Source organism: Vipera berus (genome assembly GCF_964194415.1).
Source record: "Vipera berus genome assembly, chromosome: 3".
In the NCBI taxonomy this organism is placed as follows: domain Eukaryota; kingdom Metazoa; phylum Chordata; class Lepidosauria; order Squamata; family Viperidae; genus Vipera; species Vipera berus.
Window position 1 is genome coordinate 165,159,773 of NC_138204.1, and position 27,687 is coordinate 165,187,459.

At 44.6% G+C, this 27,687-nt stretch overlaps 1 protein-coding gene across 1 annotated transcript; it reads right to left on the reverse strand.

The window, feature by feature from the left end:
• Positions 1-304: 304 nt before the first annotated feature.
• NDUFV2 (NADH:ubiquinone oxidoreductase core subunit V2) lies at positions 305-27,082 on the reverse strand (the record flags this gene model as incomplete). The annotated part of the gene is given in 9 exon segments (XM_081323489.1): positions 305-452; positions 2,018-2,094; positions 15,631-15,740; positions 19,148-19,316; positions 19,620-19,736; positions 19,886-19,948; positions 23,725-23,790; positions 26,946-27,059; positions 27,062-27,082. Coding segments are annotated over 9 exon segments (831 nt in total). The 3' UTR covers positions 305-358.
• Between the last annotated feature and the right edge of the window lie 605 nt (positions 27,083-27,687).

Genomic DNA, 27,687 nt, shown 5'->3' on the forward strand with positions numbered 1-27,687 from the left:
TGTACTAATTAACTGTATTGTGGGATGCCAAAGATCTTTTGTTTGCAAAAATCCTCTTGATAATTAGTGAGCAATATACTATCATTTCCATTATATTTATTTTATGCACCACTGGTGTGTCACATATAATATAGGGAGTGAAACATCTATATAACTGTTCATTAATAATTATAAATGTAGTTGATCAACACTGTTGTTTCTGAATAACTGGAATTTTTGGATTTCATCCATTTCTTGTTTCTAATAAATAAAATACATATGTTTAGCAGCTGTCCTAAAATAACTTTAAACTTGAATTTCCATCGTCCATATTTTAGAATTTATTTTTTCAATGATTTTTACACTTAGAACAATAGTTTTAAAGATCTGACCGAACTCCAAAACCAGGTCCCTTGGGTGGTTCTATCAGAGAAGTCAGACTACCAGATGGCTCACAAGAGAAACGTCCACTTCTGAAAAGAAATAAAAAATCAGTATTAGACATTGTTCTGTATAATTTTAGTCATTCTGAAACATCCAGAAAAATCTGTTTCAACTTTTGATGACTTATTTTAAGCATCTTTTAGTTCAATACAAGATAGAATGTGATGGAAAGAAATAAAAATGTGGAGTTGGGGGATTTCTAGTTGTCATATGTACACATATTCTGATTACAATAATGCTGTACTTAATGACTGTAATGAAGCCTGCTCATCATGACAGCTGTAAAGTGGGTCACCACATTACAACCTTTTTGCAGTGATTGTTAAGCAACTGTTGACAATGGGCCAGTTTGTTGAAAACCAGAAATAAATTAGTTGTAAATTCCAGCAAATGTGACTGCAGGAAGCTACAAATGTAGGCCAGTTGACTGCCCAAAATATGGTCATATGAACCTGTAGAAAGGGAGGCTGACCATTAGAATTGGGTCAGAAGTACCCTTGGCAAGGTCCATTATAATATTTAACAGTTGCTAAGGAACTTGTCATAAATTGAGGACTGCCTGCACAGTGAAGTTCTGTATATGTCTGCTTGAGTGTAATCCCACTGAAATCAGTATGAATTACTTAAGAGTAACTGGACAAGATTAGAATCTATGACTAATAACATGACTTTCTTTTTTCCATCTTGAATACTATCCCACATTTCCTATAGATCAGGGGTGTCAAACTGGCAGCCTGCGAGCCAGATGCGTCATGCGCAGGCCACACCCACCCTGGCTCCACAAAGGCAAAAAAGTCACGATACGTCACATGACAAAATCAAGTTTGACACTGGTGCTATAGATCTATCTTTGTTCCTAACAGAAAGCATTAACATCAAGTAACAAATGAAATGGTTTCTCAACAACTAAAAAGCCCTGAAATTTCAAAAAGCAGAATTTGATGAAAATTAATCAAATGATGATCACAAATCAACGATGCATACCTACCAAACGCATTTAAGTAACTTTCCCATACAACATCAAAATATGTTGATAATTGTTGGCTGAAACTTTGATTAGAAAGGTCATATAACATCTGAAATAAATTTGGGGATCTAGGGCTACCAAGTTAAACTCTGCAGCATGTTAGCATATTTAGAAACAAAAATATTTTATATATAAGAAAAGCAGTCTTCAATAAATTTTGGCAAATATTTGATATTAATTTGCAAAAATGCCTACAAACACCTGTTTCTTAAAAATTAAGAAGCAGCTTCTTATAGGCCACCATAGCATGGAACATAAAAAGGAAAATGTCTTGGTAATAAGATTCTATATTTAATCTCATATTGAAATATATATCCTGAGAATTTTCTACAGCAGGGACCAGCATTGGACCACGGCATCCCAGAAACTGGGCCACACAAACAAGTGAAGCCCCATCCACGCGATACAGGCAGCCTGTGAAACCATGTCTCCTCCAATCTGCGAAAAAATGTCTCTACAGAACCGGTCCCTGGTGCCCAAAAGATTGTGGGCTGTTCTACAGGATTGCTTTAGTAGTTTTTTTCCTTGCTTTCTCATGGTATTTATTTTATTATGCAAATAAAATACCTTGGTCCAGGTTTTGGAATATTTCCAGCTTTCAATTCATCAATTATGTTTTCAATGTCTTTTGTTGTCAGATCTTCCTGTAAAATTAAATGAAAACAATATTACACATATTAAATATGTCATTTTCTTCATCTTGAGTATGTTTAATGTATTTAACATGTTATAGAACTCTTTTTTGCTACAGACTATAAAAATTGTACTTCAGAAGTTATTAGAAGTTATTAGTTATTAGACTATTTTATATTTTATTCCATTTATATAGCTGCATATCTTTCAATGGTGACTTTCTGTAATAGTCGGAACATAATCTAAAAACCATATATTAAGATTAAAGATATACGCATAATGTTTTTACTGTGTCTATATCAAATGCAGTTAGTAATCTGTTAGTAATATTAGCAACAGAATACAGTACTGGCAAAATTAGATATCTGAGAACGATAAATTTCTTAATTGTCCAACTGAAGTTATAAAAGGAAAATTCGAAAATGTGTCTATATGTTTATTGTGTCAAGTTGAATTCTACATACTTAATAAAAAGCATCATACTCTCATTAGAGTACTACATGTGATTTAGCACAGGTTTTCAAGCTTTTTCAAGTTATGGAACCGATTTATTTTTTTTTTAAAAAAAAACCTGCATTCCCAGACGAGATAACTCTAGTAAAAAATATGCTGTGTTTGAACTTTCCCCCCTTAATCTGAAGGAACCCCATCCTCATGAAACCCTAGTGTTCTGCAGGATACAATTTGAAAAACCTGATTTAATGCACAAAAGCAATCTAGGTAATACACAAGCAAAACTGCCAACTGAATGAGGAGCAAGTTTTACACTGGTATGAAGGTATCACAACATTTCAAGTTGCCATAATAAAATCCTTTAACAGGGCTTTTCAACCAGCTGGTGATGCAGCAGTGACACAACAAGATGAGGCATGTGGTGGGCAGCAGGTGAGTGGATGCCCGCTAACGGGCTTCCATGATGGATCTGAAATGACAGGTGCTCTTTAAATGTAAGGACTCATTCTTGCTGATAGTTAGAATCTTTAATAATATTTAGAATCAAAATGAAGGTTTCCTATTTACAATAATAAGCTGTCAGGTTAGGTTAATTAGTTTAACACATAGTTGGAAAACTACTCAAATTCTTTTAAACTAAAACGCCTGGTACAGATGCATTTTTCTTCAATCATACAGTTTGTAATGTACATAGGTTTGCAAAACAATGGGATAAAGGAATATTCCTGAACTTGTTTTATGATTTATTTCATGGTTACTGTTAAATTGTGTGAATGCATCAATGCAGTGCATGTTATCTCAGCAGAGCTTGGATTCATTGAATGAGTTTACAAAAAATGTAAATATTGCAGAATATACAGCCTTATGCTACATAACTAAGGTCCATTTCATGCTGAATAAACTAAATTAATGTATCTTAAATAGAAAACTATATTTAGATAAGTTTTCTCCAAAAGCATTTTATTAAAATAAATTTGATAAAAATAAAAAAAATCAATTTAAATTTTAAAAAATCCATTTTTTAAAAAAATATCAAGTATTATCCAGCCTGTCCCAGGATAATGTTGCAAGTTCAAATGTGGATCAGTCACCAGGACCAAAGGTTAGTCTTCTGAGCTTTCGGACTTGTGCTGGAGCCCATCCTCAGGAAACTTCTCTCTCACCAGAACGAGTCCTTTGAGCTATTCTATGAGTTGCATTTATGTGGTGCCTTCCTATTGGCTAATTGGTGTGTTGATGGCTGACAATTGGCTGTTGTTTCCTTGTGCTGCCAAAACTACAATGTGATTCCTGATGAGATCATGGTCTCTGTTATGACTCAGGGCCAGCCGGTGGGTCCGGCAGCCGGTTCAGATGTATCGGATGACTCAGATGAGGGGGAGGAGGAGGGTGTGGAAGACGAACCGGCTGATGATGGCTTGGAGGCTTCGCAGAGCCCTCAGCCGGGGCCCTCTTCTCAGCTGCGTGAGCCCGATAGTGCGGAGGATGATGACCCACAGCTGGCCCTGTTCAAGGACGCCCGACGCAGGAGGCAGTTGAGCAGGAACAAACAAAGAAAGGCTGTGGGACTCCTCGGGAGGAGGCACAGGGAGACCACGCCCTGAACTCTAAATAAAAGGAGTGTTTGGGGAGGGGCTGGTTGCTGAAAACAACCCTTCCGCTTGAGGATTCAAGTTCCTGTGTTTCTTGTTCTGTTGTTTTGCTTGTGAATTAAACTTGGCAGACGCTTTGCAACCTCAGATGCTCTCCAGTCTCTACTGCTTGAACAGGGGTTTGCCTTATTACAAGGCCGGTAGTTGGCTGGTTCAGAACAGTTTGCTTTCAGCCTCCCACCCCTTACTACTACGATGGAGCAGCTTCTTGCCGAGAATGCTCAGCTCACCCAGCAACTCACTTTGCTGGCAGCTCAGGTGGCTCAACATTTCCAGGAGGAAATGTCAGATAGCTATGCCGGATAAATTTGCTGGCAATCCAGAACTGTTTCCTGCCTTCCTGGGACAATGCCAGCTTTTTATCAGCGTGAGAGCAGCTGATTTCCCCACTGACCGAGATAAGGTGGGATTCGTGTTGAGCCTTCTGTCGGGGGATGCAGCTCGTTGGGGCACGCCTCTGCTGGCACAGCCTAGCCCTTTGTTGGATAACTTTGGGGGGTTTTGTGACCATATGCGCCTCATGTACGAGGACCCGATTAAGGCGCAGACTGCCACCCGGCGCCTGAAAGCTCTGAGGCAGGGTCAGCGCCCCCTACAGGCCTATATCAGCGATTTCCGGCTGCTTAGCCAGGATTCCGCCTGGAATGAGGCTGCGCTCGTGGATGCCTTCCAGGATGGCTTGTCAGAGGAGATGTTGGATGAGCTGGCCCGTGTGGACATTCCCTCAGACCTGAATGGGCTGATCCATCTTTGTCTGCGAATCGATGCCTGGCTGCAGCAGCGAAAGAGTCGCCGTGCCACCCCACAGACCCCTGCCGCCCCTGTTGAGCGTGAGCCCCCAGTCCAGAGGGAGGAGCCAATGGAGCTGGGTGCCGCCAGGTCCCGTCTATCGGTGACGGAAATGGACAGACGACGATCGGGGGGGTTGTGTTTTTACTGTGGGGACCCTGGACATTTGGCTGCTTCTTGTCCAAAGAAGCATCAGCGGGCATCAGTGACCAAGCCTGCCCCGAGAAAGTCCCCTGCTTTGCTGTCGGGAAACGGCCCGAGCCCGATCTAGACGGTGTGATAGATCGGGCGACCCACAACGACCACGCCGAGCAACGCCGTTCCGACGGTGCCTGTGAACCTCCACGGCATTTGATTTTGGAGGCACGTCTGATCCTTCCTGGCAAGCCAGAGGGGATTCCGGTCCATGCTTTAATTGACTCTGGGGCTACCACTAACTTTATGGACTCGGCCTTTGTGGCCAAATGGGCTGTTCCCCAGTGTCCGGTGGATCCGCCCATGCTGGTGGAGACTATCGATGGTCGAGTGCTCCTGTCCGGGCCTATTACGGCCGCCACGCAACCAGTGTGTATGGCCATCAGTTCCCATGTGGAGGCCATTCAGTTCTACATCACTTCGGATCTGCACTTCCCCGTGGTCTTGGGACTGGCGTGGCTCCGGGCGCATGATCCACAGATCTATTGGTCTCAGAACTTGGTCACCTTCCCAAGTTTGCAGTGCGTGGACCACACCCGCCATATCTGTGCCGGCCAGGTGGAGGGTTCCTCAGGGGTTTCCTTGCCTCCCGAACTGTCCGACTTTGCTGATGTGTTCAGCGAGTCAGAGGCGGACCAATTACCCCCGCACAGGCCCTATGACTGTTCCATTGATCTAGTCCCTGATGCGCCTCTCCCAGTGGGGCGTTTGTACTCCATGTCGGAGCCCGAGTTGGCTGCATTGCGGGACTTCCTGACAAAGAATTTGGCTCGTGGTTTCATCCGGCCCTCGTCCTCGCCAGTGTCTGCGCCCGTGCTCTTCATCAAAAAGAAGTCGGGCGAGTTACGGCTCTGCTGTGACTACCGAAAACTTAACGCCATCACGGTGCGTAACCGCTACCCGCTGCCCCTCATCCCCGAGCTCTTGGACCGACTCCGGGAGGCTAAGATCTTCACGAAACTGGACCTGCGTGGAGCTTACAACCTCGTCAGGGTTCGGCCGGGTGATGAGTGGAAGACGGCGTTTGGTACTCGCTATGGACATTTCGAGTACACGGTGATGCCGTTTGGCCTGACCAACGCCCCCGCTGTGTTTCAGCATTTTATGAACGACATCTTTCGAGATCTGTTGGACCAGTTTGTCGTGATTTACCTGGACGACATCCTGATTTACTCCCCGTCGCGTGAAGCGCATCATCAGCATCTCCGTCAGGTCCTGCAGCGCCTCCGGAAACATCGGCTGTTTGCCAAGTTGGAGAAGTGCCAGTTCTACCAGGTGACCATCGATTTCCTGGGTCACCGCATTTCTCCTGAGGGCATCGCCATGGAACCGAGTAAAGTTGAGTCGTTGCAGAGTTGGCAACCCCCGCGTCGCGTGAAGGATGTTCAGCGACTTCTTGGATTTGCCAACTACTATCGAACATTCATCCCTGGCTTTGCTGCCTTGACAGCCCCCCTCACCCGGCTCCTGCAGAAGAAGACTCGGTTCCAGTGGAACGCCCCCGAACAACAGGCATTCCAAGCTTTGAAGGACGCCTTCATGAAGGAGCCCATCTTGAAGCATCCTGACCCGCAACGGCCGTTTGTCGTGGAGGCGGACGCCTCCGACATTGCCATTGGGGCCGTGTTACTCCAGGCAGCGACGCCCAACGGTACCCTTTTCCCTTGCGCGTATCACTCTCGGAAATTGAATCCCTCGGAGCGCAACTATACCATCTGGGAGAAGGAGCTGCTGGCCATCAAGGCGGCGTTCGAGGCTTGGAGGCATCATCTGGAGGGGGCGCGGCATCAAATCGAGGTCCGGACGGACCACAAGAATCTGGAAAGCCTGCAGACCGCTCGGAATTTGAACCAACGCCAGATCCGGTGGTCCCTCTTCTTTGCGAGGTTTGACTTCCGGGTGCGGTACATACCAAGCGGGCACAACCAGAGAGCGGATGCTCTGTCCAGGAAGCCCGAGTACACCCGAGTGGAAGACAAGCTTCCGCCCAGGACAGTGATCCCCGTCGAGTCTTTTGCTGCGGTGCGGGAGCCGGTGGATATACGGGCTCGGATCCGGGAGGCGCAGCAGCAGGAGGCGTGGGTGGCTCAGCGGAAGGAAGAGGTGGGGCCAGATTCGCCTTGGTCGGTCACGGATGGACTTCTGTATTATCGTGACCGGCTCTATGTTCCGGGAGGGCCACTCAGGGGACTCGTCCTCAGCCAGTGTCATGATAACCCGGCTGCGGGGCATTTTGGCCTGTTCAAGACTCTGAACCTGGTCTCCCGTACCTTCTGGTGGCCCCGAGTCCGACACGACGTCCAGTCTTATGTCACCTCTTGCATCCCATGCAGGCAGGCCAAGTCAGCGACAGAGGCCCCGCCTGGTTTACTGCAGCCTTTGCCAACACCCAAGAGACCCTGGGGGGCTGTGTCCATGGACTTTTTGACGGATCTACCCCCATCCTCCGGCTTCACGACAGTGTTTGTGGTGGTGGACATGTTGACCAAGATGGCGCACTTCATCCCCTGTCGCGGCTTACCGTCAGCTCGCGCCACTAGTCGCATGTTCATCCAACAGGTGTTCCGGCTGCACGGCCTTCCTGATAGAGTCGTCTCCGATAGGGGGGCCCAGTTTACAGCCCGCTTCTGGCAGGAGTTGATGCGGGCGTTGGACATTAAGGTTTGCCTCTCGTCCGCGCATCATCCTCAGACCGACGGGGGTACCGAGAAGGTCATCGGCATCTTAGAGCAGTATCTGCGCTGCTACGTTAACCTGCAGCAGGACAATTGGGTGGACTATTTGGCCATAGCCGAGTTTGCCTTTAACAACTCGCAGCACACCTCCACGCAGATGACACCGTTCTTGGCCAACGTGGGTTATCACCCCCGGTTTTTCCCCCTTTCTCCCGTGGACTCACCGGAGCCGGCAGCGAACGAATTCATGGCGGAGTTACAGGCGATCCATCGGTTGGTGCGACGGCAGCTGGAGAAGGCCAAGGCCGACTACAAGAGGTTCGCCGATCGGTCGAGAAGGGATACGCCTCCACTATCGTTGGGGGATCGGGTCTGGCTGTCCACCAGGAACCTACCATCCACTCGGCCGGTGAGGAAGCTGGACCACCGTTACCTTGGACCGTTCCCAGTCGAGGCCGTCATCAATCCGGTCGCCTATCGTTTAACTCTGCCACGTTCCCTGCGCGTGCATCCCGTCTTCCATCGGTCCTTGTTGGTCCCCGAACAACCGGCTTGTCCACTTCGCCAAGCGGAACCTCCCCCATCAGGACCTCGTGATGGAGGCAGCACCCCCGAGTACGAGGTCGCCAGCATCCGGGATTCCCGCTGGCTGAAAGGTCGCTTCCAGTACCTGATCGAGTGGAAAGGGTACGGGCCGGAGGACTTCACATGGGAAGACGCGACCGCCGTTCATGCCCCTGCGTTGGTGACAGCGTTTCACGAACAATTCCCATCCCGACCGCATCCGGATCGGCAGCCCCGGGGGAAGGGCCCTGCGGTGCGGGATAGTGTTATGACTCAGGGCCAGCCGGTGGGTCCGGCAGCCGGTTCAGATGTATCGGATGACTCAGATGAGGGGGAGGAGGAGGGTGTGGAAGACGAACCGGCTGATGATGGCTTGGAGGCTTCGCAGAGCCCTCAGCCGGGGCCCTCTTCTCAGCTGCGTGAGCCCGATAGTGCGGAGGATGATGACCCACAGCTGGCCCTGTTCAAGGACGCCCGACGCAGGAGGCAGTCGAGCAGGAACAAACAAAGAAAGGCTGTGGGACTCCTCGGGAGGAGGCACAGGGAGACCATGCCCTGAACTCTAAATAAAAGGAGTGTTTGGGGAGGGGCTGGTTGCTGAAAGCAACCCTTCCGCTTGAGGATTCAAGTTCCTGTGTTTCTTGTTCTGTTGTTTTGCTTGTGAATTAAACTTGGCAGACGCTTTGCAACCTCAGACGCTCTCCAGTCTCTACTGCTTGAACAGGGGTTTGCCTTATTACAAGGCCGGTAGTTGGCTGGTTCAGAACAGTCTCCTCTGACATAGTGTCCCTATTTACATCCCTCCCTCCTCACTTAGCATACAAATAATAGATAAGAAAACTAGAAGAGTACAGCACAGATCAAAACAATCTAACCAGGATACAAATCAGGTTACTCCAGTACTGCCAGCATATCTTCATATTCAAAAGGGAAATGTATGAGCAAATAAAAGGGACACCCATGGGACCCCCAGTATCAGAAGTCATTGTAGAAACTGTGAATTAGAACATTGTGCATTTTAAAACTACACTTCTAAATTTTGGTGCCATAACGTAGTCGTAGGCGACACATTTGTCATCATCAAAAGAAATGCACTGAAAGACTTTCATATCCTACTGAACTTCATCTTTCCAGACATACAATTCACAATGGAGGAAGAAACGGCTAGACAATTATCATTTTTAGATGTATTTGTCAACAGGCAGGAAGATGGAAGCCTAGAAATCAGAGTTTATCACAAGGGCACCAACACGCCACATATTCTTAGTTTCAACAGTAACCATCCACTGTCACACAAAAAGTTGCATCAGAACACTATATGGCAGGGTGAGAACTGAAGAAAAGGTGAACAATTCAGGCAGAATGGTACCCACAAACATTATAAGATGCCTGCAGAACACACACCTGTGGACATGGTTACCAGCATCAAATTCCTGGGTTTGCTGGCTTGGTCGCTCAACAGTGAGAAACTGGTGAAGCGGGCACAGCAGTGCCTGCACTTCCTGCATCACATGAGAAAAGCTCATTTTCCTTCCTGTCATACAGCATCACAGTCTGGTTTGGAAGCATCACTGCTTCAGACAGGAAGGCGGTGCAGAGTGGTGAGGATGGCAGAAAAGATCATTGACAGTTCCCTCCCTCCCATCCAGGACATAGCACAGAAGTGTTGTTTGAACAGGGTTTGTATCTGGGACACTACTCATCCTCTTCACAACCTGTTTTCCTGGTTACCTTCTGGGAGGAGGCTTCGTGGTATCCCTAGCAGAACATCCAGATTCAGCCATAATTTCATTCCATACAGCATTAACCTTGTGAACTCTTAGGCTTCCTCCTTCCGTTATATATTCAAGTTGGACAGTATTTAATATTTTACTGTTATGTATATGTAGGGGTGTGGGTCTATACATATGTTGTATGTAGTATGTTTTGGGTGTGTCATGTATGTGTCTCACTTTGAGAGCGGGCAACTAAATTTCATTTTTGATGTGCGCCATTGTGCCCACAGTAAAAAAAATGACAATAAAGATTATCTTAAGAAGAAAAATGAAACAAGGTATAAGTTTAAGTTTAAGTTTAAGTTTTATTTAATTTGTATACCGCCCTTCTCCTTGGTAGGGACTCAGGGCGGTTCACAGGGCATATATAAAAAAGACAATACAAAAATTAAAAAAGATTAAACCCATGCCCAGTTAAAACAGTACTACAAATCTAAAACAACAAATTAAAACCCATAATCCCCCGTCAGGCCAGACCAGCCATTTCAAATAGGTGGGTCTTCAGGCCACGACGGAAAGTTCGGAGGTCTGATGCCGTCCGGAGCTCAACCGGCAGTTGGTTCCATAATGCCGGAGCGCCCACAGAGAAGGCCCTCCCCCTGGGGGCCACCAGTCGGCATTCCTTGACTGGCGGCACCCTGAGGAGGCCCTCTCTGTGGGAACGCACAGGGCGGAGGGGAGTTGATGCCGGCAGCAGGTGGTCCCTGAGGTATCCCTGAGGTATAAGACCAATTATATAGCACATCCTGCCATAAATGCAAAACACAGCTTCTGACATCTGAAAGTGGGCATTGCATACCGCCTAGAGGCTACCATAAGAGGACAAATCATGTATTGCAAAGATAACTTGAAGGTGGGAGATACTTCTAATGTAATCTACCGGATCTCCTGCGTGGATTGCCCCATGACTGTAGGATGGACAGGGAGATTGCAAGAACACAAGCAAGTGGTCAGACAAGTAAACTCAAACACATCGGTAGTCTCACATAGTAATGAACAAGAACATATTCCACTTTGTAGATACTAAGATTGTTAGCTGTGCAGGTACAAAGATAGCCAGGGAAATGATTGAAATCTGGGAAACAGGCCCCTTGTCAGTCAACAGGAGTGCTTATTTACCACCAGCTTACCAGGTACTTAGGAGCCAAGGACTTGGCAGCACATCAACACGCCAATCAACCAATAGGAAAGCACCATATAAACACAATGTATAGAATAGCCCAAAGGACACATTCCGATGTATGTATGTATGTGTATGTATGTATGTATATATGTGTGTGTGTGTATGTATGTATGTGTGTGTGTATATGTATGTATATGTATATGATTGTGTGTGTGTATATGTATGTATATGTATATGATGTGTGTGTGTATATGTATGTATATGTATATGATTGGCAGACTGCTGGATGAAGACACGTTCCGGACTTAATGTTCTTTACATCTGAACTAACATCCCATCAGCTTAATAACTTTTGACCCCATTTGTGAACAATGGCTCATATAGACAGTTCCATCTCATGGCTCGTTTACAATACTCTGGTTCGGACTTGTGCGCCCTCAGAGGGGTTTCTCCCTCTTGGATACGACCAGCCTTCTTTTCTAACATTCCCCTTGATGACGGACCCAATTGCTGGGGCTCCGAGAGGTGGCTGGGCTTAACTAGGGGCCTCGAGTGGAGACGTACTAAGAGGCCCCTGATAAAATTTTTAGCCGGTTATTTTAAAAGGTTAGGGAGGGGGAGGGAGGGGAGGGGAGGGAGGGAATCTTTAACCGGCACTCAGTCTGGACCTGTTAGAGGTCCCGACGGGACGGGGTCGGTGGCTGCTGGTTCTGGGAATGTGGGGGTGGGGCTTCAAATCCCCACGGCGATAGGGAAAGGCAGCAGGTGTTTGCGCGGAGGGCCATATCAACACCTGGGATCGCGCCCCCGCTATCTCCGAGCGGTGGCGCGCTCCGACCCTCCGGTTAGCACCCTCTTACCCGGGGATGAGGGTGATCAGGCCCCTGAGCTCAGGTTGGTCTATTTTAACGCTAGATCCGTAGTCAACAAAGCTCCCCTCATCCGTGACCTGATCGAGGAGGAATGTGCGGATCTAGCGTGCATCACGGAAACTTGGCTGGGCTCGGAGGGAGGGGTGCCTCTCACCGAGTTATGCCCGCCGGGTTTCCGGGTGCTGCACCAGCCGCGGGCTCAGGGCAGGGGTGGTGGAGTGGCAGTGGTTATTCGGGAGACTTTGTGTCCCCGGGAGGCCACCATTGTCCAGATGGCCGGGAGTGAATCCCTCCTCTTGAGATGTGGTCCTCGGGTTCAGTTGGGCTTGTTGCTTACATACCTGGCGCCCAGCTGTGTGGCAACAGCCCTGCCTGAGCTGCTCGACGCCCTCTCAGGGTTGGCAGTGGAGTTCCCCAGGCTTATAGTCCTGGGTGACTTCAACCTGCCGTCACTGGGAGGGTCGTCGGAATTGGCTCGGGAGTTCATGGCTTCCATGACAGCCATGGGCCTGACCCAGGTTATTGAGGGCCCGACTCATGAGGGGGATCATACTCTCGACCTGGTGTTCCTGTCTGGACAGTGGTTGGACGATCTGGGAGGGGGTTCCCCGTCCATCACCCCTCTGTCATGGTCAGATCACCACCTCCTGAGGCTGGTTTTCCGTCATGCCACCCCCCGCCGCTGGGCGGCGGAACCGTCCAGGTGGTTCCGTCCCAGGCGCCTAATGGACCCGGATCGGTTCCAGAGGGCGCTTGGGCCTATACCTATCACCCTTACCCACAGCCCAGTCGATGCTCTGGTGGAGGCCTGGGAAACGGCTGCCACCAGGGCACTTGACTGCGTTGTACCCATGCGACCTCTGACCCGGCGCAGATCCCGTTGGGCCCCATGGTTCTCTGTGGAGCTCCGGGAGATGAAGCGTCGGAGACGAGGTCTAGAGAGCGGTTGGAGATCCAGCCGATCCGAATCCGACCGATTGCAGTTAAGAACCTTTATAAGGTCTTATCTTGCGGCGATAAGGACGGCGAAGTCTAACTACTTTGCCGCCCTTATCGCGTCCGCAGATAATCGCCCGGCCGCCCTGTTTAGGGTGACTCGCTCCCTCCTTAACCAGGAGGTGAGAGAGGATCCCTTGCAGGGACGAGCCGAGGAGTTTAGTCATCATCTGGCGGACAAAATCGCTCGGATCCGGACCAGTCTGGACTCTGACTGGGCAGAGTCTGACGTGGAGGAATCAGGCGGTCTTGAGCATGTTATCTGGACTGAGTTCGACCCTGTTTCCCCTGATGATGTGGACAGGATCATGGGGAGACTGAGCACCACCACCTGTTTGTTGGATCCGTGCCCCTCCTGGCTAGCTTATGCGGCTCGGGAGGGAACACGAGGCTGGTTCCATGCAGTAATAACTGCTTCTTTGAAGGAGGGTGTCTTCCCTGCCGCCTTGAAGGAGGCGGTGGTGAGGCCCCTTCTCAAGAAGCCTGCTTTGGACCCGGCTGTTTTAAACAACTATCGTCCAGTCTCCAACCTTCGCTTTCTGGCGAAGGTTGTTGAGAGTGTGGTGGCGCATCAGCTCCCTCTGTTCCTGGAGGAAACTGATTATCTGGACCCGTACCAATCGGGCTTCAGGCCCGGACACAGCACGGAGACGGCATTGGTCGCGCTGGTGAATGATCTCTGGAGGGCTAGGGACAGGGGTTGCTCCTCTGTCCTGGTCCTATTAGATCTCTCAGCGGCTTTCGATACCATCGACCATGGTATCCTGCTGCGGCGTCTCAGGGGGTTGGGAGTGGGAGGCACCGTTCTACGGTGGTTCTCCTACCTCCAGGGCCGCTCGCAGTCGGTGTTGACAGGAGGGCAGAGATCCGCCCCGAGGTCTCTCATTTGTGGAGTTCCTCAGGGGTCGGTCCTCTCGCCTCTCCTGTTCAACATCTATATGAAGCCGCTGGGCGAGATCATTCGTGGTTTTGGGGTGGGGTATCACCAGTACGCTGATGATACCCAACTTTTTCTTTCCACCCCGAACCAACCCAGCGATGCCCTCTCCGTGATGTCCCGGTGCCTGGAGGCGGTTCAGGTCTGGATGGGGAGAAACAGGCTTCGTCTCAATCCCGCCAAGACTGAGTGGCTGTGCATATCGGCATCTCGGGTTAACCAACTTATTCCACCTCTAACGATGGGGGGTGAGGTGTTACCCCCCGTTGATAGGGCTCGCAACCTGGGCGTCCTCCTGGACTCACGGCTCAATTTTGAAGACCACATAGGAGCCGTGACCAGGGGGGCTTTTGCACAGGTTCGCCTGGTGCGCCAGTTGCGTCCCTATCTGGACCGAGACACCCTACGCACAGTTACTCATGCGCTTGTTACCTCCCGTCTGGACTACTGTAACGCTCTCTACATGGGGCTGCCCTTGAAGACCACTCGGAGGCTTCAACTGGTGCAGAATGCGGCCGCGCGAGTTGTAATGGGGGTCTCCCGATACTCCCATGTAACACCTCTACTCCGCGAGCTGCATTGGCTTCCGGTTGCCCTCCGGGTGAAATTCAAGGTGCTGGTTATTACCTATAAAGCCCTACATGGCCTGGGTCCGGGCTATTTGAGGGAACACCTGCTGCCGGCATCAAACGCCCTTCGCCCAGTGCGCTCCCACAGGGAGGGTCTGCTCAGGGTGCCGCCGGTGAGAGATTGCCGGCGGGTGACACCCAGGGATAGGGCCTTCTCAGTGGGAGCGCCTGCCCTCTGGAACCAGCTGCCGGTGGAGCTGAGGACTGCCCCCGACCTCCGATCATTCCGCCGGGGCCTGAAGACCTGGCTCTTTGAGCTCTCGGGCCCAGGCTGAGGAGAAATTTTTAATTGGGGTTTTAAGTATACAAGGTCAATTTAATATTTTTTAATTTGGTTTTTTTTAACTTTTGTATGGTGGATTTTTTAATTTCCTGTAAACCGCCCTGAGTCCTCAGGGAATAGGGCGGTATATAAATGTAACTAAATAAATAAATAAATATGTGTGTGTGTGTGTGTGTGTATGTATATATATATATATATATATATATATATATATATATATATATATATATATATATATATATATATATATATATATATATATATATATATATATATATATATATATATATATATATATATATATATATATATATATATATATATATATATATATATATATATATATATATATATATATATATATATATATATATATATATATATATTTCTTGAAAACATTGATCTTTTTCTTTTTATCATGATGGAACAACAAATGAAATATTGAGAAGCACTAATCTAATTCATATAAAATTAATTTCAGTAAACAATTCTGTTCATTAGAATATCATATGAAAACCTGTCTTTTATGCTAATTTAATTTTTCTAGGCAACAAGCATATACAAGATGAATACACTGAAAGATCTAAGGCTTATTCCTACTTACATAATAGTTGTCATTTATTTGTACCATTGGTGCATTTACACAGGCTCCCAAGCATTCAACTTCAGTTAGAGTGAAAAGTTTATCAGATGTAGTTTCCCCAACTTTTATACCTGAGGCAAGAGAAATTAGTTTGATTTATAATAAAGCAAACTGTAAAAATGAAAATTTTATGGCTATTTGTCCCAATACAATGTTCCAAAACAGATTATAGCAGTTTGTATAATTCTTAGTTTGGATTTTCTACATTAAATTGGCATATACACTGGGACAAAAAAGTATTTAGTCAGCCACCAATTGTGCAAGTTCTCCCACTTAAAAAGATGAGAGAGGCCTGTAATTTTCATCATAGGTATACCTCAACTATGAGAGACAAAATGGGGGGAAAGAATCCAGGAAATCACATTGTAGGATTTCTAATGAATTAATTCGTACATTCCTCGGTAAAATAAGTATTTGGTCACCTTCAAACAAGCAAGATTTCTGGCTCTCACAGACCTGTAACAACTTCAAGAGGCTCCTCTGTCCTCCACTCGTTACCTGTATGAATGGCACCTGGTTGAACTTGTTATCAGTATAAAAGACACCAGTCTACAACCTCAAACAGACACTCCAAACTCCACTATGGCCAAGACCAAAGAGCTGTCGAAGGACACCAGAAACAAAATTGTAGACCTGCACCATGCTGGGAAGACTGAATTTGCAATAGACAAGCAGCTTGGTGTGAAGAAATCAACTGTGGGAGCAATTATTAGAAAATGGAAGACATACAAGACCACTGATAATCTCCCTCGTTCTGGGGCTCCACGCAAGATCTCACCCCATAGGGTCAAAATGATCACAAGAACAGTGAGCAAAAATCCCAGAACCACACGGGGGGACCTAGTGCATTCACCTGCAGAGAGCTGGGACCAAAGTAACAAAGGCTACCATCAGTAACACACTACGCCGCCAGGGACTCAAATCCTGCAGTGCCAGATGTGTTCCCCTGCTTAAGCCAGTACATGTCCGGGCCCATCTGAAGTTTGCTAGAGAGCATTTGGATGATCCAGAACAGGATTGGGAGAATGTCATATGGTCAGATGAAACCAAAGTAGAACTTTTTGGTAAAAACTCGTGTTTGGAGGAGAAAGAATGCTGAGTTGTATCCAAAGAACACCATACTTACTGTGAAGCATGGGGGTGGAAACATCATGCTTTGGGGCTGTTTTTCTGCAAAGGGACCAGGACGACTGATCCGTGTAAAGGAAAGAATGGGGCCATATATAGTGAGATTTTGAGTGAAAACCTCCTTCCATCAGCAAGGGCATTGAAGATGAAACGTGGCTGGGTCTTTCAGTATGACAATGATCCCAAACACACCGTCTGGGCAACGAAGGAGTGGCTTCGTAAGAAGCATTTCAAGGTCCTGGAGTGGCCTAGCCAGTCTCCAGATCTCAACCCCATAGAAAACCTTTGGAGGGAGTTGAAAGTCCTTGTTGCCCAGTGACAGCCCCCAAACATCACTGCTCTAGAGGAGATCTGCATGGAGGAATGGGCCAAAATACCAGCAACAGTGTGTGCAAACCTTGTGAAGGCTTACAGAAAACGTTTGACCTCTGTCATTGCCAACAAAGGGTATATAACAAAGTATTAAGATGAACTTTTGTTATTGACCAAATATTTATTTTCCACCATAATTTGCAAATAAATTCGTTAGAAATCCTACAATGTGATTTCCTGGATTCTTTTCCCCCATTTTGTCTCTCATAGTTGAGGTATACCTATGATGAAAATTACAGGCGCCTCTCATCTTTTTAAGTGAGAGAACTTGCACAATTGGTGGCTGACTAAATACTTTTTTTGTCCCACTGTATGTTTCCCAATCTGTTGTCGCCACTAGAGTTGCAATCCTGTTTATAGGAATGTATGGGTATATAGCTGGCTGTTAGATAATATAATGAGCCAAATGTTATCTTAAATGAAGGTATTAATTTTATTTCATAAACTTCAGAAAAAACTATTTTGTGGGTTGGGGGAAGAATGAAATAGTATGTGAAATTTCAGCAAGCTTAAAATAAACGTATGCATCTTGCCCTTAAGGAGTCTCACCACAAAAAGCCAAAATGTTGGCCTCATCTTCTCAAAAATTGGAAACAGCTGGAAAAAGATGTTGACAGTACAGCTACATTTTAAAAAGCATCATCAAATAAAATCAGCTTTATTATAGCCATTTCAATGGAAATATCAGGTCACCATCTTGGCTTTTTTTTTAAAGAACTGATTTCATCATGACTGCTCATTTTTTAAACAAACATTAGAAGGTAGTGTCTGAGTTTCTTATTTTAGTCTCTCTTCCCTATTCTATTTTATGTTAAAAAAATTCAATTTTTATTATGGTCACAGATCAGCACAAAAAATTAAACATTAAAATAAAGCAAAACTGAACAGAACCAAACAGAACAAGATACAGTAATATATTACAATTGATAGTGAAATCATCAATGGGTGACCAAGGTCTTCCTAATTTTATTGACAGAGTAATAAAACTTAGCTATATTCAAAGAAACTAAATTGTACTAATGCGACAATAGTAGTTGTATACAAAAGAGATCAGGATATTTCTGGGATATTTAATCAGATAAAGTGTTATAAGATGGGTCTGTAATTCCCTATGGGGGGTTGTGTGTTAAGTGTTTTGACTTTCAAGCTACAAGAGCAGAGATTTTTGTTTTCATTAATCTGTACCCTGTCTTTAAATTCTTTCCAAGTGAAAGGGGAGTGTGTGCTATGGTGCTGGGCAAGTGGAGGTGGGTGGAGCACACTATGGAGTGTGTGGGGAAGTTGCAGATATGCATTACTGGGATACTTGTAATCCTTTCCAGGTGGGCAGTGCAGTTACGGAGCAAAGGATTCCTGGGGGGGAAGGGGGTTGGAGAGGGCCTGAAAGGCCCAATGAAAGATGCATGCAAAAGTCTTTCTCCTCAGGCTAAAAATCCTGCTGCTTGGTTTTTTGGCAGGGACCTGAGTGGGTCCTCCCAGGGTCTCCCCTACACCCTGAGGCATCCCACGTGCCTTACCTGGGACTCCAATCACTTAACAACCTGCTAGATTGCTCAATAATAACTGGGAGTGCTGAGACTGCAGTCACTGAACAGTCACCCGAGCAATCTTGTAATGTCTCATTCAACAACCACTTCACTGAATGACCAATATTGTTACAAGTCAAGGACTGCCTATATTCTTAATTACCTCCCATAGCTTCCGTTCTCAAATTACTGGCTTCTCTTTTCTTAGACTCTTATTTCCTTTTCCCCCTTTTCTTAGCTATAAACCAGCCTCTCAGGATATGCAGCTCCACCATCAACAGCTAAAAAAAATCCTGTTGTTCAGTTCTAAAGGGTACAAGGATAACTTTGTCATGATCACGTTTCTTTGCAAATATGCTTTTCAGAGTACAAATATAAATTGGATTAAGTAAGAAAAGTCAATACAACAAGAACAGGCTCATGATACAGGAAAATTAAGTGCTGTTTCATACCAAGCTTCTTCTGAATGGCTTCTAATATACTATCTGAATCTCGAAGCATGCAAGGTGTGGTAGTGCAGATTTGAATATGATACTTCCCAACAGGCTTGCGATTAAACATTGTATAAAATGTTGCTACTTCATAAACTCTCATAGGAGGCATTTGTAGAATGTCAGCAACCTATAAATAGAAGATCATTTTTTATCTGAATATATTTACATATATTGCTATTTTTAGCAGAAGCAATAAAAATCTCACAATGTCTTAATTTTCCTAAATTATAACTCGCAGAATTCTTGCAGAGTTCAACCTGAAGTTATTATCTGAATATTTTTAAGACTGAAAAACTTCCTTTTATCACCTGACAACACTCTAAATTACTTGTTTTAAGAGAGGTACCTAATGAATATTAAAATTATTTTGTGTTAATATAGTTATTGTTCAGTTGAATGTATGCTAAATTATCAAATTAAAGAGAAGTACCTTATTCATAGCCGATATAGGTAACCATCCATGTTGTCTTTGAGCTAAATCCAGGACTGGGATTACTGCCGAAGATTTATGTCCTTCTGGGTAGTTGTTTACTATTACATCTATCCTCTATTAAAGAAAATAAATATTACAATAACCAATTTTTATTGAAATAGAAATACAGCATTTCATCCATCAAAACATGAAAGGTCATCAAAAAGGGACTAAACGGCATAAAAGCCAAAGTAATTTAATAACAAAATTTAAAAAAAACATACCTTATAATTTTCAGGAGTGAAATCAAATGGGGTGCTTGGATTGTTTTCAGGAGTATCTCTGTGCTGTACAAATTACAATAAAATAATGAAAAATGCACAGAAAACAAATTTCAGATAGTTACATATAGAAAAATTATAGCTCTTGTGTCTTAATAATTACGATACTTCATGAGGAGAGATTCCTCTTATGAAGATATGAAAAGCTCTACTAGCAGCTGAATTATAGGAGCCACCTTCTACGCATGATCAGTCTACTCAGTAGTTTCAGAAATGAAATGTTGCATCACGCTATATCACACGCGGTATGAAAAAAGTGTACTAATAGTGAATACTTTGATCATCATTGTTTCAACTTGTATGTTTATTATGTAAGCAAATTGCATTATGAAAATAACTTTGCAGTAACTGGATGCAGAATTGAAAAATAAAAGTTTATGATAACCTATACAGTTGCATGCCATTTAATTGATCACCTAAAAGTAAAAATTATTGTACCCAGTCAAATATTAAAGTAGAGGTAATCCTTAAGAAACGACAGGCCATATGACAAGTGTTCAAAACAACAACCAAACACCCCAAATGTACCTACAAACCTGTCCCTTCAAAGTTACAACAGATGCAGCGCTCCCGCAGTCATTCACACTTACGATAGACCATGGGGATTCTGCAGCACTTTCCCCTGCCAGGTGTTCCCCCTCAACCCCTGTAGCATTAGGCCTCCCAATGACTCTTGGAAGCAGTGCCATTTTCATTACCCTTAAAATGGCGGCTGCTTTCCAAGAGTTCTGTGCCTGTCTGTTGCCCCTCATCAGCTGACAAGCAGGGAGGCTGCAAAGCTCTCCTAACTCTCTAGGCTTTGGGAAACCAGCCCTTGCAAAAAAAAAAAAGGCAGTTTCAGGATGAGCTTCCCAAAACCTTTTCCTTACTTACTCCCCTCCCTGTCCCCCTGCCACATTTTTTTCAAAAACAAAAAGCAAACACTGCTATATGGAACACTGATTTAAAATTTAAATGGAATGAACAAGGAGGAGATGGATATAACATATGAATAAAGATGGTTTGAACTTGTGGACTGAACTGATGAAGGCATGTAGGGAAATGAAGGTTTAATTACAAACAAAAAAGCTGAAATATGTTTAAAACATCTTGGAAACATTTAGACTGTTAAGGAAACCTATACAAGTAGCAATTTGTAGTTAGTGATAGTTGCATGTTACACTCCACTGAATGGAGCTAGTGAAAGAACCATGTGTGAATTTCAGGAGAAACTGCAGAATATTTTGAATAAGAAGATCTAACATTACTTGGTTAGGTAACATGAATGGAAAAGTATTAATGCCAGTCTATGTTAAAACAGAGGTCCCCAACTCCCGGTCCATGGACTGGCACAGGGCCATGGCATGCCAGAAATTGAGTCACACAAACAAAGCCCCATCCGCGGGATGCAGGCAGCATGCAAAACCACGCCCCTTCTGGTCCATGGAAAAACCTCTCTCCACGGAACCGGTCCCTGATGCCCAAAAGGTTGGGGGCCACTGTGTTAAAAGACACTGAGCCATCCAGGGACCCAAGATGGAATGAGAATTGTGACTGGTGAGTATCTGCTTAGAAAAGTATTGATTTGTTTAGAGCAGACACGTCAAACTCGCGATGTCACGTGACATTGTGCAATGTATTGGGACGGTTTTGCCATTGCCGGCAATGGGGTGGGCACAGCTTCCGCGTGACACATCCGGCCCGCGGACTGGCACTTTGACACCCCTGGTTTAGAGTATATAGTTAAGAACTCATGTGTAGACATGAAAAAGGAATAAATATGAATTTTAAAACATGATGAATCTGACAGTTTATAATGGAAGTTTAAGAGTTAGTGAAAGATACACGGGTGACAGTAAATTCTGAATATGGGACAGATGTTTTTGTAGAAAGAAATGATTAAAGGAAGGAAATTAAAGAAAAGTGAAAGTACAAAGAATGTGACAACAGATGGTACTAGTTCTATATGAGAAATATTAGTAAACATTAATTTCCTAATTAAATGTAAGGAAAAAGGATACAGAACTGTTTGAAATAAAGAATACACAGTACCACAAATGTAAGACATGTACAGGATGATGTCAATAGTGGGGGAAAAAAAAGAAAATTTTCATATTTTTCTGAAGAGAAAACTAGCAGAAAATTTAAAGTTTTAGATGAACACTGATGGGAGTGGGGAAGGTCGTCTAATCAAATATCTTCTCTTTGGAATGACCAAAATGCTTTTTAACACAATATTTTAAACCCAAAATTTCAATGTTTATATACAATCAATTTATACTTGTAGAAATTCAATGTTATTATAAAGTTTAATTTAACAACTAAATATGCTGCTAATCCTCAATACATACTGTAACCACACCACACTAATTGTTCAATAAGTACACTTTTTAAGTTACAAAATATGTTTTTTATTTCCAACATTTTTCCTACTTCAGTTGACAAAAACAGAAATCTGGTCAGGTAAACTTATGCATTCTGTATATGTCATTTTGTGTATGTAAAACTAACACAGGAAGCCTATACACGACTGCTAAATAGGACGTGTATGTATATAACAGACAAGCATTTATACTTTGGGGGCTGATATTCTCTACATGCTTGTTGGAAATTTATTTAATTTAATAATTTAATAATTTAATTTGTATACCGCCCTTCTCCCGAAGGACTCAGGGCAGTGAACAGGGCAATACATAATAAAAAACAGGATACAAAAATTAAAAAATAATTAAACAACAATGCCCATAATAAATTAATACATATTAAAAGTTAAAACCAATTTATAAAACCCAACCCCATCCCATCAGACCAGGCCAGCTTGTTCAAAAAAGGTTTTGAGATTGCGCCGGAAGGAGCGAAGTTCGGGGGCCATCCGGAGCTCGACCGGCAAGCAGTTCCACAGGTCTGGCGCGCCCACAGAGAACGCTCTCCCCCTGGGGGCCACCAATCGACATTCTTTGATCGGAGGCACCCTGAGGAGGCCCTCTCTGTGGGAGCGCACTGGACGGAGGGAAGTTGACGCCGGCCGCAGGTGTTGCCGTAGGTAATCCGGACCCATGCCATGTAGGGCTTTGTAAGTCATCACTAACACCTTGAACCTCACTCGGAGAGCAACCGGCAGTCAATGCAGCTCGCGGAGCAAAGGTGTAACATGGGAGTATCGGGAAACCCCCAGGACAATTCGCGCGGCTGCATTCTGCACCAGTTGAAATCTCCGAGTGGACTTCAAGGGCAGCCCCATGTAGAGAGCATTACAGTAGTCTAGACGAGAAGTCACGAGCGCATGAGTGACTGTACGCAAGGCATCCCGGTCTAGATAGGGTCGCAATTGGCGCACCAGGCGAACCTGGGCAAAGGCCCCCCTAGTCACAGCTCCAATATGCTCTTCCAAAGAGAGCTGTGAATCTAGAAGGACCCCCAAGTTGCGCGCCCTATCTACGGGGGGTAATAGCTCACCCCCCATGGCCAGAGATGGGATAATCGGAATTTCCCGGGATGCCGGCACGAACAGCCACTCAGTCTTGTCAGGGTTGAGTCGAAGCCTGTTCCTCCCCATCCATATTCCTCCCCATATTCCACTAATAAAATAAGCTTTTCTAAACATGATAGCTCAGTAGGTTGATGTATTTGCCAAGTACAGCAATAATATATGCAATCACCTACAAGACTATGTATAGCAGTTTTATTATTACTAATAGAAAGTGTAATGTTGTTATAAATACCGTTAAATTGCACACAAATAAAAGCCACATTTTTTCCATTTTACTAAACATTTTGTATAATCATTTATGCAAACTACTTACCACAAACAGAGTTCCACCACTACTTCTGCATTCTGCTGATGTATGAAGGCAGCGAAGATTTGTCATCTACAAATATTTCATATAAAGCAAACAGTTTGTATTTGCAATTACAGCTAAGAAATCGAACCAACCTTAAATTATGCTTAAATCCTTACTGAATTAGATGGGTCTATTTTAAGTTACTGTACTGCTGATAATCTCTCTGCACTACATATAACCAAAAGTATAGAATATTAAATGAAAAAGTAGGTAATAATATGTATTGACATTTCAAATTTGTCCTTTACCTGCACCTAAATCTCCATGATTCAAAAGAAGAAATTGCAGGAAGTTTAGAACAGGAAAGATATAAACAGCTTGAATTTCGTCTTGCGATAGCATGCTCTTTAGAAATCCCGATAAGGCTCCTTTTCTACAGGAACTAAAAAAGGCATCCTATCAACAGAATCTTCAGTGCTTTTGTGACATAACCAACCATAATCATTTCCTTCTATGTATCTGCCTACATGAATAAAGGCTTTTGATAGAAACATGCTGAGGGAATACAGTATTTCTTTGAATGAGTTTTAAAACTCCAGACCAAATGAACTAGCCAAAGCTATAGGTATTGAGGAATTCTGGACAACTGATAAAATGACAGCTGAATGAATGATAGCAAATGTCAATAACTAGAGAAGAGAAGAGAGGAGAAGAGACCAAGCTCCAACAAACTATAGACCACTAGTCAGTACAATTTCAATATCTACTAAAATTCTAGAGCAGATAATAAAAGGATACAGTATCCTGAAAATACTGTAGTAACTGCCAGAAATCAGAACCAATCTTGCTAGGCTAACGTGGCCTCTTTTTGATCATGTGATTTTCCCACTGGATTCTAAGAATCTTACAGCCTTAATTTTGCAAAAATTTAACAAAGTATTCGGTATTAAGTTAATTAACAAGTTAGTTAAGTATGGATCAGATACAGCAATATATTGAAGATACATCTTATGTCTTGGTGAATCACAAGTGACAATAAGCCAAAAGCATGCTGCACCTGCAAAATAATCATGAACGATAAGAATAAGGGTCTTGCAAGGTTTAAAGTAATATCTCAGTCAGCTTGCCTAAACAGTGATGGTTGCAGAAGAATTGGGTATCAAAACTAGAAAACCAAAAGCAAAACCATATTTAATCTCAAACAAGGTCACATTGGAAACCAAAATAAAATAATTAAGATCAGATACAAGTAATTTAAAGAACATGAAAGAGTAAAAATGTAAAGATAAAGACAAATCTAGTTTAAAAAATCTTAGCATCAGAAAAATTAAAGAAGCTTTGGAAATCATAAAGCAACCAATAAAAGCAATAACTGGGAAAACTGATGCATGAATCATCCAAGCAAAATCAGCTATCAGACCAGAGGCAATTCTACCAGAGTACAAATGGCAAATTCTGAAAATGGAAAACCAAACAAAACGAAAACAATCCAGTTTTGGAAAGATCTATGAGAAAATTAAAAAGAAAACTATAATAAAAATGCTGAAGGGATAAATGAATTTGAAAATGGATTTAGTAAAAAATAAATGGTAGAATTAACAACAGAAATAGTTGAGTGAAAAGAATTTTAAAAATGGACATTTTTTGCAAATGCTAGATTAATGGACTTATTTGAAATTTTGACAGTATCCTGGGTAGCAAAAGTTTTATGCAATGAGCAGAATCCATCTAAAATAATCAGGTCATACAAATACAAAAGCAATGCATGGTGTACAAACGTAAACATATTGTCCACTTCTTTGGCATACTATTCTCTTTTCTTTCTGTTTATTTAAAAAAATAAGGATAGAATCAGGAAGTGCTCAATATCCTGGACATTATAAAAGGAAAGAAAGATGCACAGTAAACCTTTTGATTTTTGTATCTCTAACTCTTGATCTGTAAGAATCAGGCTTCATTCAGAAATTAATATTCATATATTTCCCACACCAATGTCCACACCTGACAATATAGGATAACAGACCATAACAGTTTCAAATATGCGTAACTAGCCATCTCAAATTTATGTAGAAAACGCTGCCCACATTAATACAACCTCAGCTCCTGTGTTCCGTTAATCAGCTACCGTATAGTTTAAGGCGGGAGGACCTTTGTGGAAGCCAAGAGGTAGAAAAACTGTTCGGACAATCACGGAAGATTGCAAATTTCGGTCCTATGCCACCATCACCTAGGTCAGGGGTAGGCAACCTCGGCTCTTTTATGACTCGTGGACTTCAACTCCCAGAATTCCTGAGCCAGCTATGCTTCCTGCAATCACGGAAGATTGCAAATTTCGGTCCTATGCCACCATCACCTAGTTCAGGGGTAGGCAACCTCGGCTCTTTTATGACTCGTGGACTTCAACTCCCAGAATTCCTGAGCCAGCTATGCTTCCTGCAATCACGGAAGATTGCAAATTTCGGTCCTATGCCACCATCACCTAGTTCAGGGGTAGGCAACCTCGGCTCTTTTATGACTCGTGGACTTCAACTCCCAGAATTCCTGAGCCAGCTATGCTTCCTGCAATCACGGAAGATTGCAAATTTCGGTCCTATGCCACCATCACCTAGTTCAGGGGTAGGCAACCTCGGCTCTTTTATGACTCATGGACTTCAACTCCCAGAATTCCTGAGCCAGCTATGCTTCCTGCAATCACGGAAGATTGCAAATTTCGGTCCTATGCCACCATCACCTAGTTCAGGGGTAGGCAACCTCGGCTCTTTTATGACTCGTGGACTTCAACTCCCAGAATTCCTGAGCCAGCATAGCTGGCTCAGGAATTCTGGGAGTTGAAGTCCACGAGTCATAAAAGAGCCGAGGTTGCCTACCCCTGACCTAGTTCGACGCATACGAATTAGCATAAACGGAACGAAGCAATCAAGACGGACTGATATGATATTTGGAGCGATGCGAAGGCACAAATGGTTCGCTCCGCATCCATCTTCCCCTCGCTCGTCGGTTTAGGCCCGCCGCTTCTAGCAAAATAAGCGTTGCTCTGACACCCGCCCAGCCTGCCCTGCTGCTCTTTTCGCTTCTTCTCCGCCAAGGAAGTGAGGCACAACAGCCCGAACCTCACGCTCCTCCCCTTCCCGGAGAGGAAGGCCACTCTGCCCTTGGCTGCTCTTAACTCTCCCCCGAGATCGCTAACGGCGCCCGACTTGCTCCTTTAAGGACGCCAACTTTTCCCGGCCCCCTCTCCTTACCAAGCGCGGAAAGGCAATCCGAAAAGGAGCAGGGAACCACATGGCGGCAGCCGCCCTCACCGCCACCTCAACCCGAGCTCGCCCGCTCTCTCGAGAGTCAAAGAGCCTCACTCCCCTGGGCGCTCTCGACAGCGCATGCGCAACCGCTGCAGCGAAAACAACCGGCCTCTCGGGAGTGCGACGCGCGCGCGATCTTTTAGGACCATTATTATGAACGCGCGCGCCGCTAGCGGGTGGAGTGGCGGCGCAGAAAACGCGAGGTTTTCCTTTCAAAAGTGAAGCTGAGATCAGATGCGGATCCCGGCAGTCTCATTTGCAGCCTGGAGTCCTGATGCATGATGCATACTTTTAGGGCTTTCTGGCTTTTTTTAAAACAGTCCCAGCTTGGAAAACCACAAGAGTGTCTTCCTGTGCCGTTTGAATCTGCGCTTGAGATGTTTATTAAAGCTTGTAGCAGCCGAGAAAAGGACCGGTTTCATGTCCCCCCATTCATTATATGCCAATAATAAGGGCGGTAAAGAGGACGCCAAGAGACAATGAGAGCAGTAAATCTGGCAAATATGACATTTTGGTTCATCGTTGTATATAGAAGCTAACTGGAGCAGAGATGCATGCTTATTGTAGTGTAATCCTGGGTAAATCCATCTAAAAAGAATTTAGGAGGTTTTATTTTCCTGGGCTCTAAGATCACCGCAGTTGGGGACTGCAGCCAAGAAATTAAAAGAAGTTCCTGGGGAGGAAA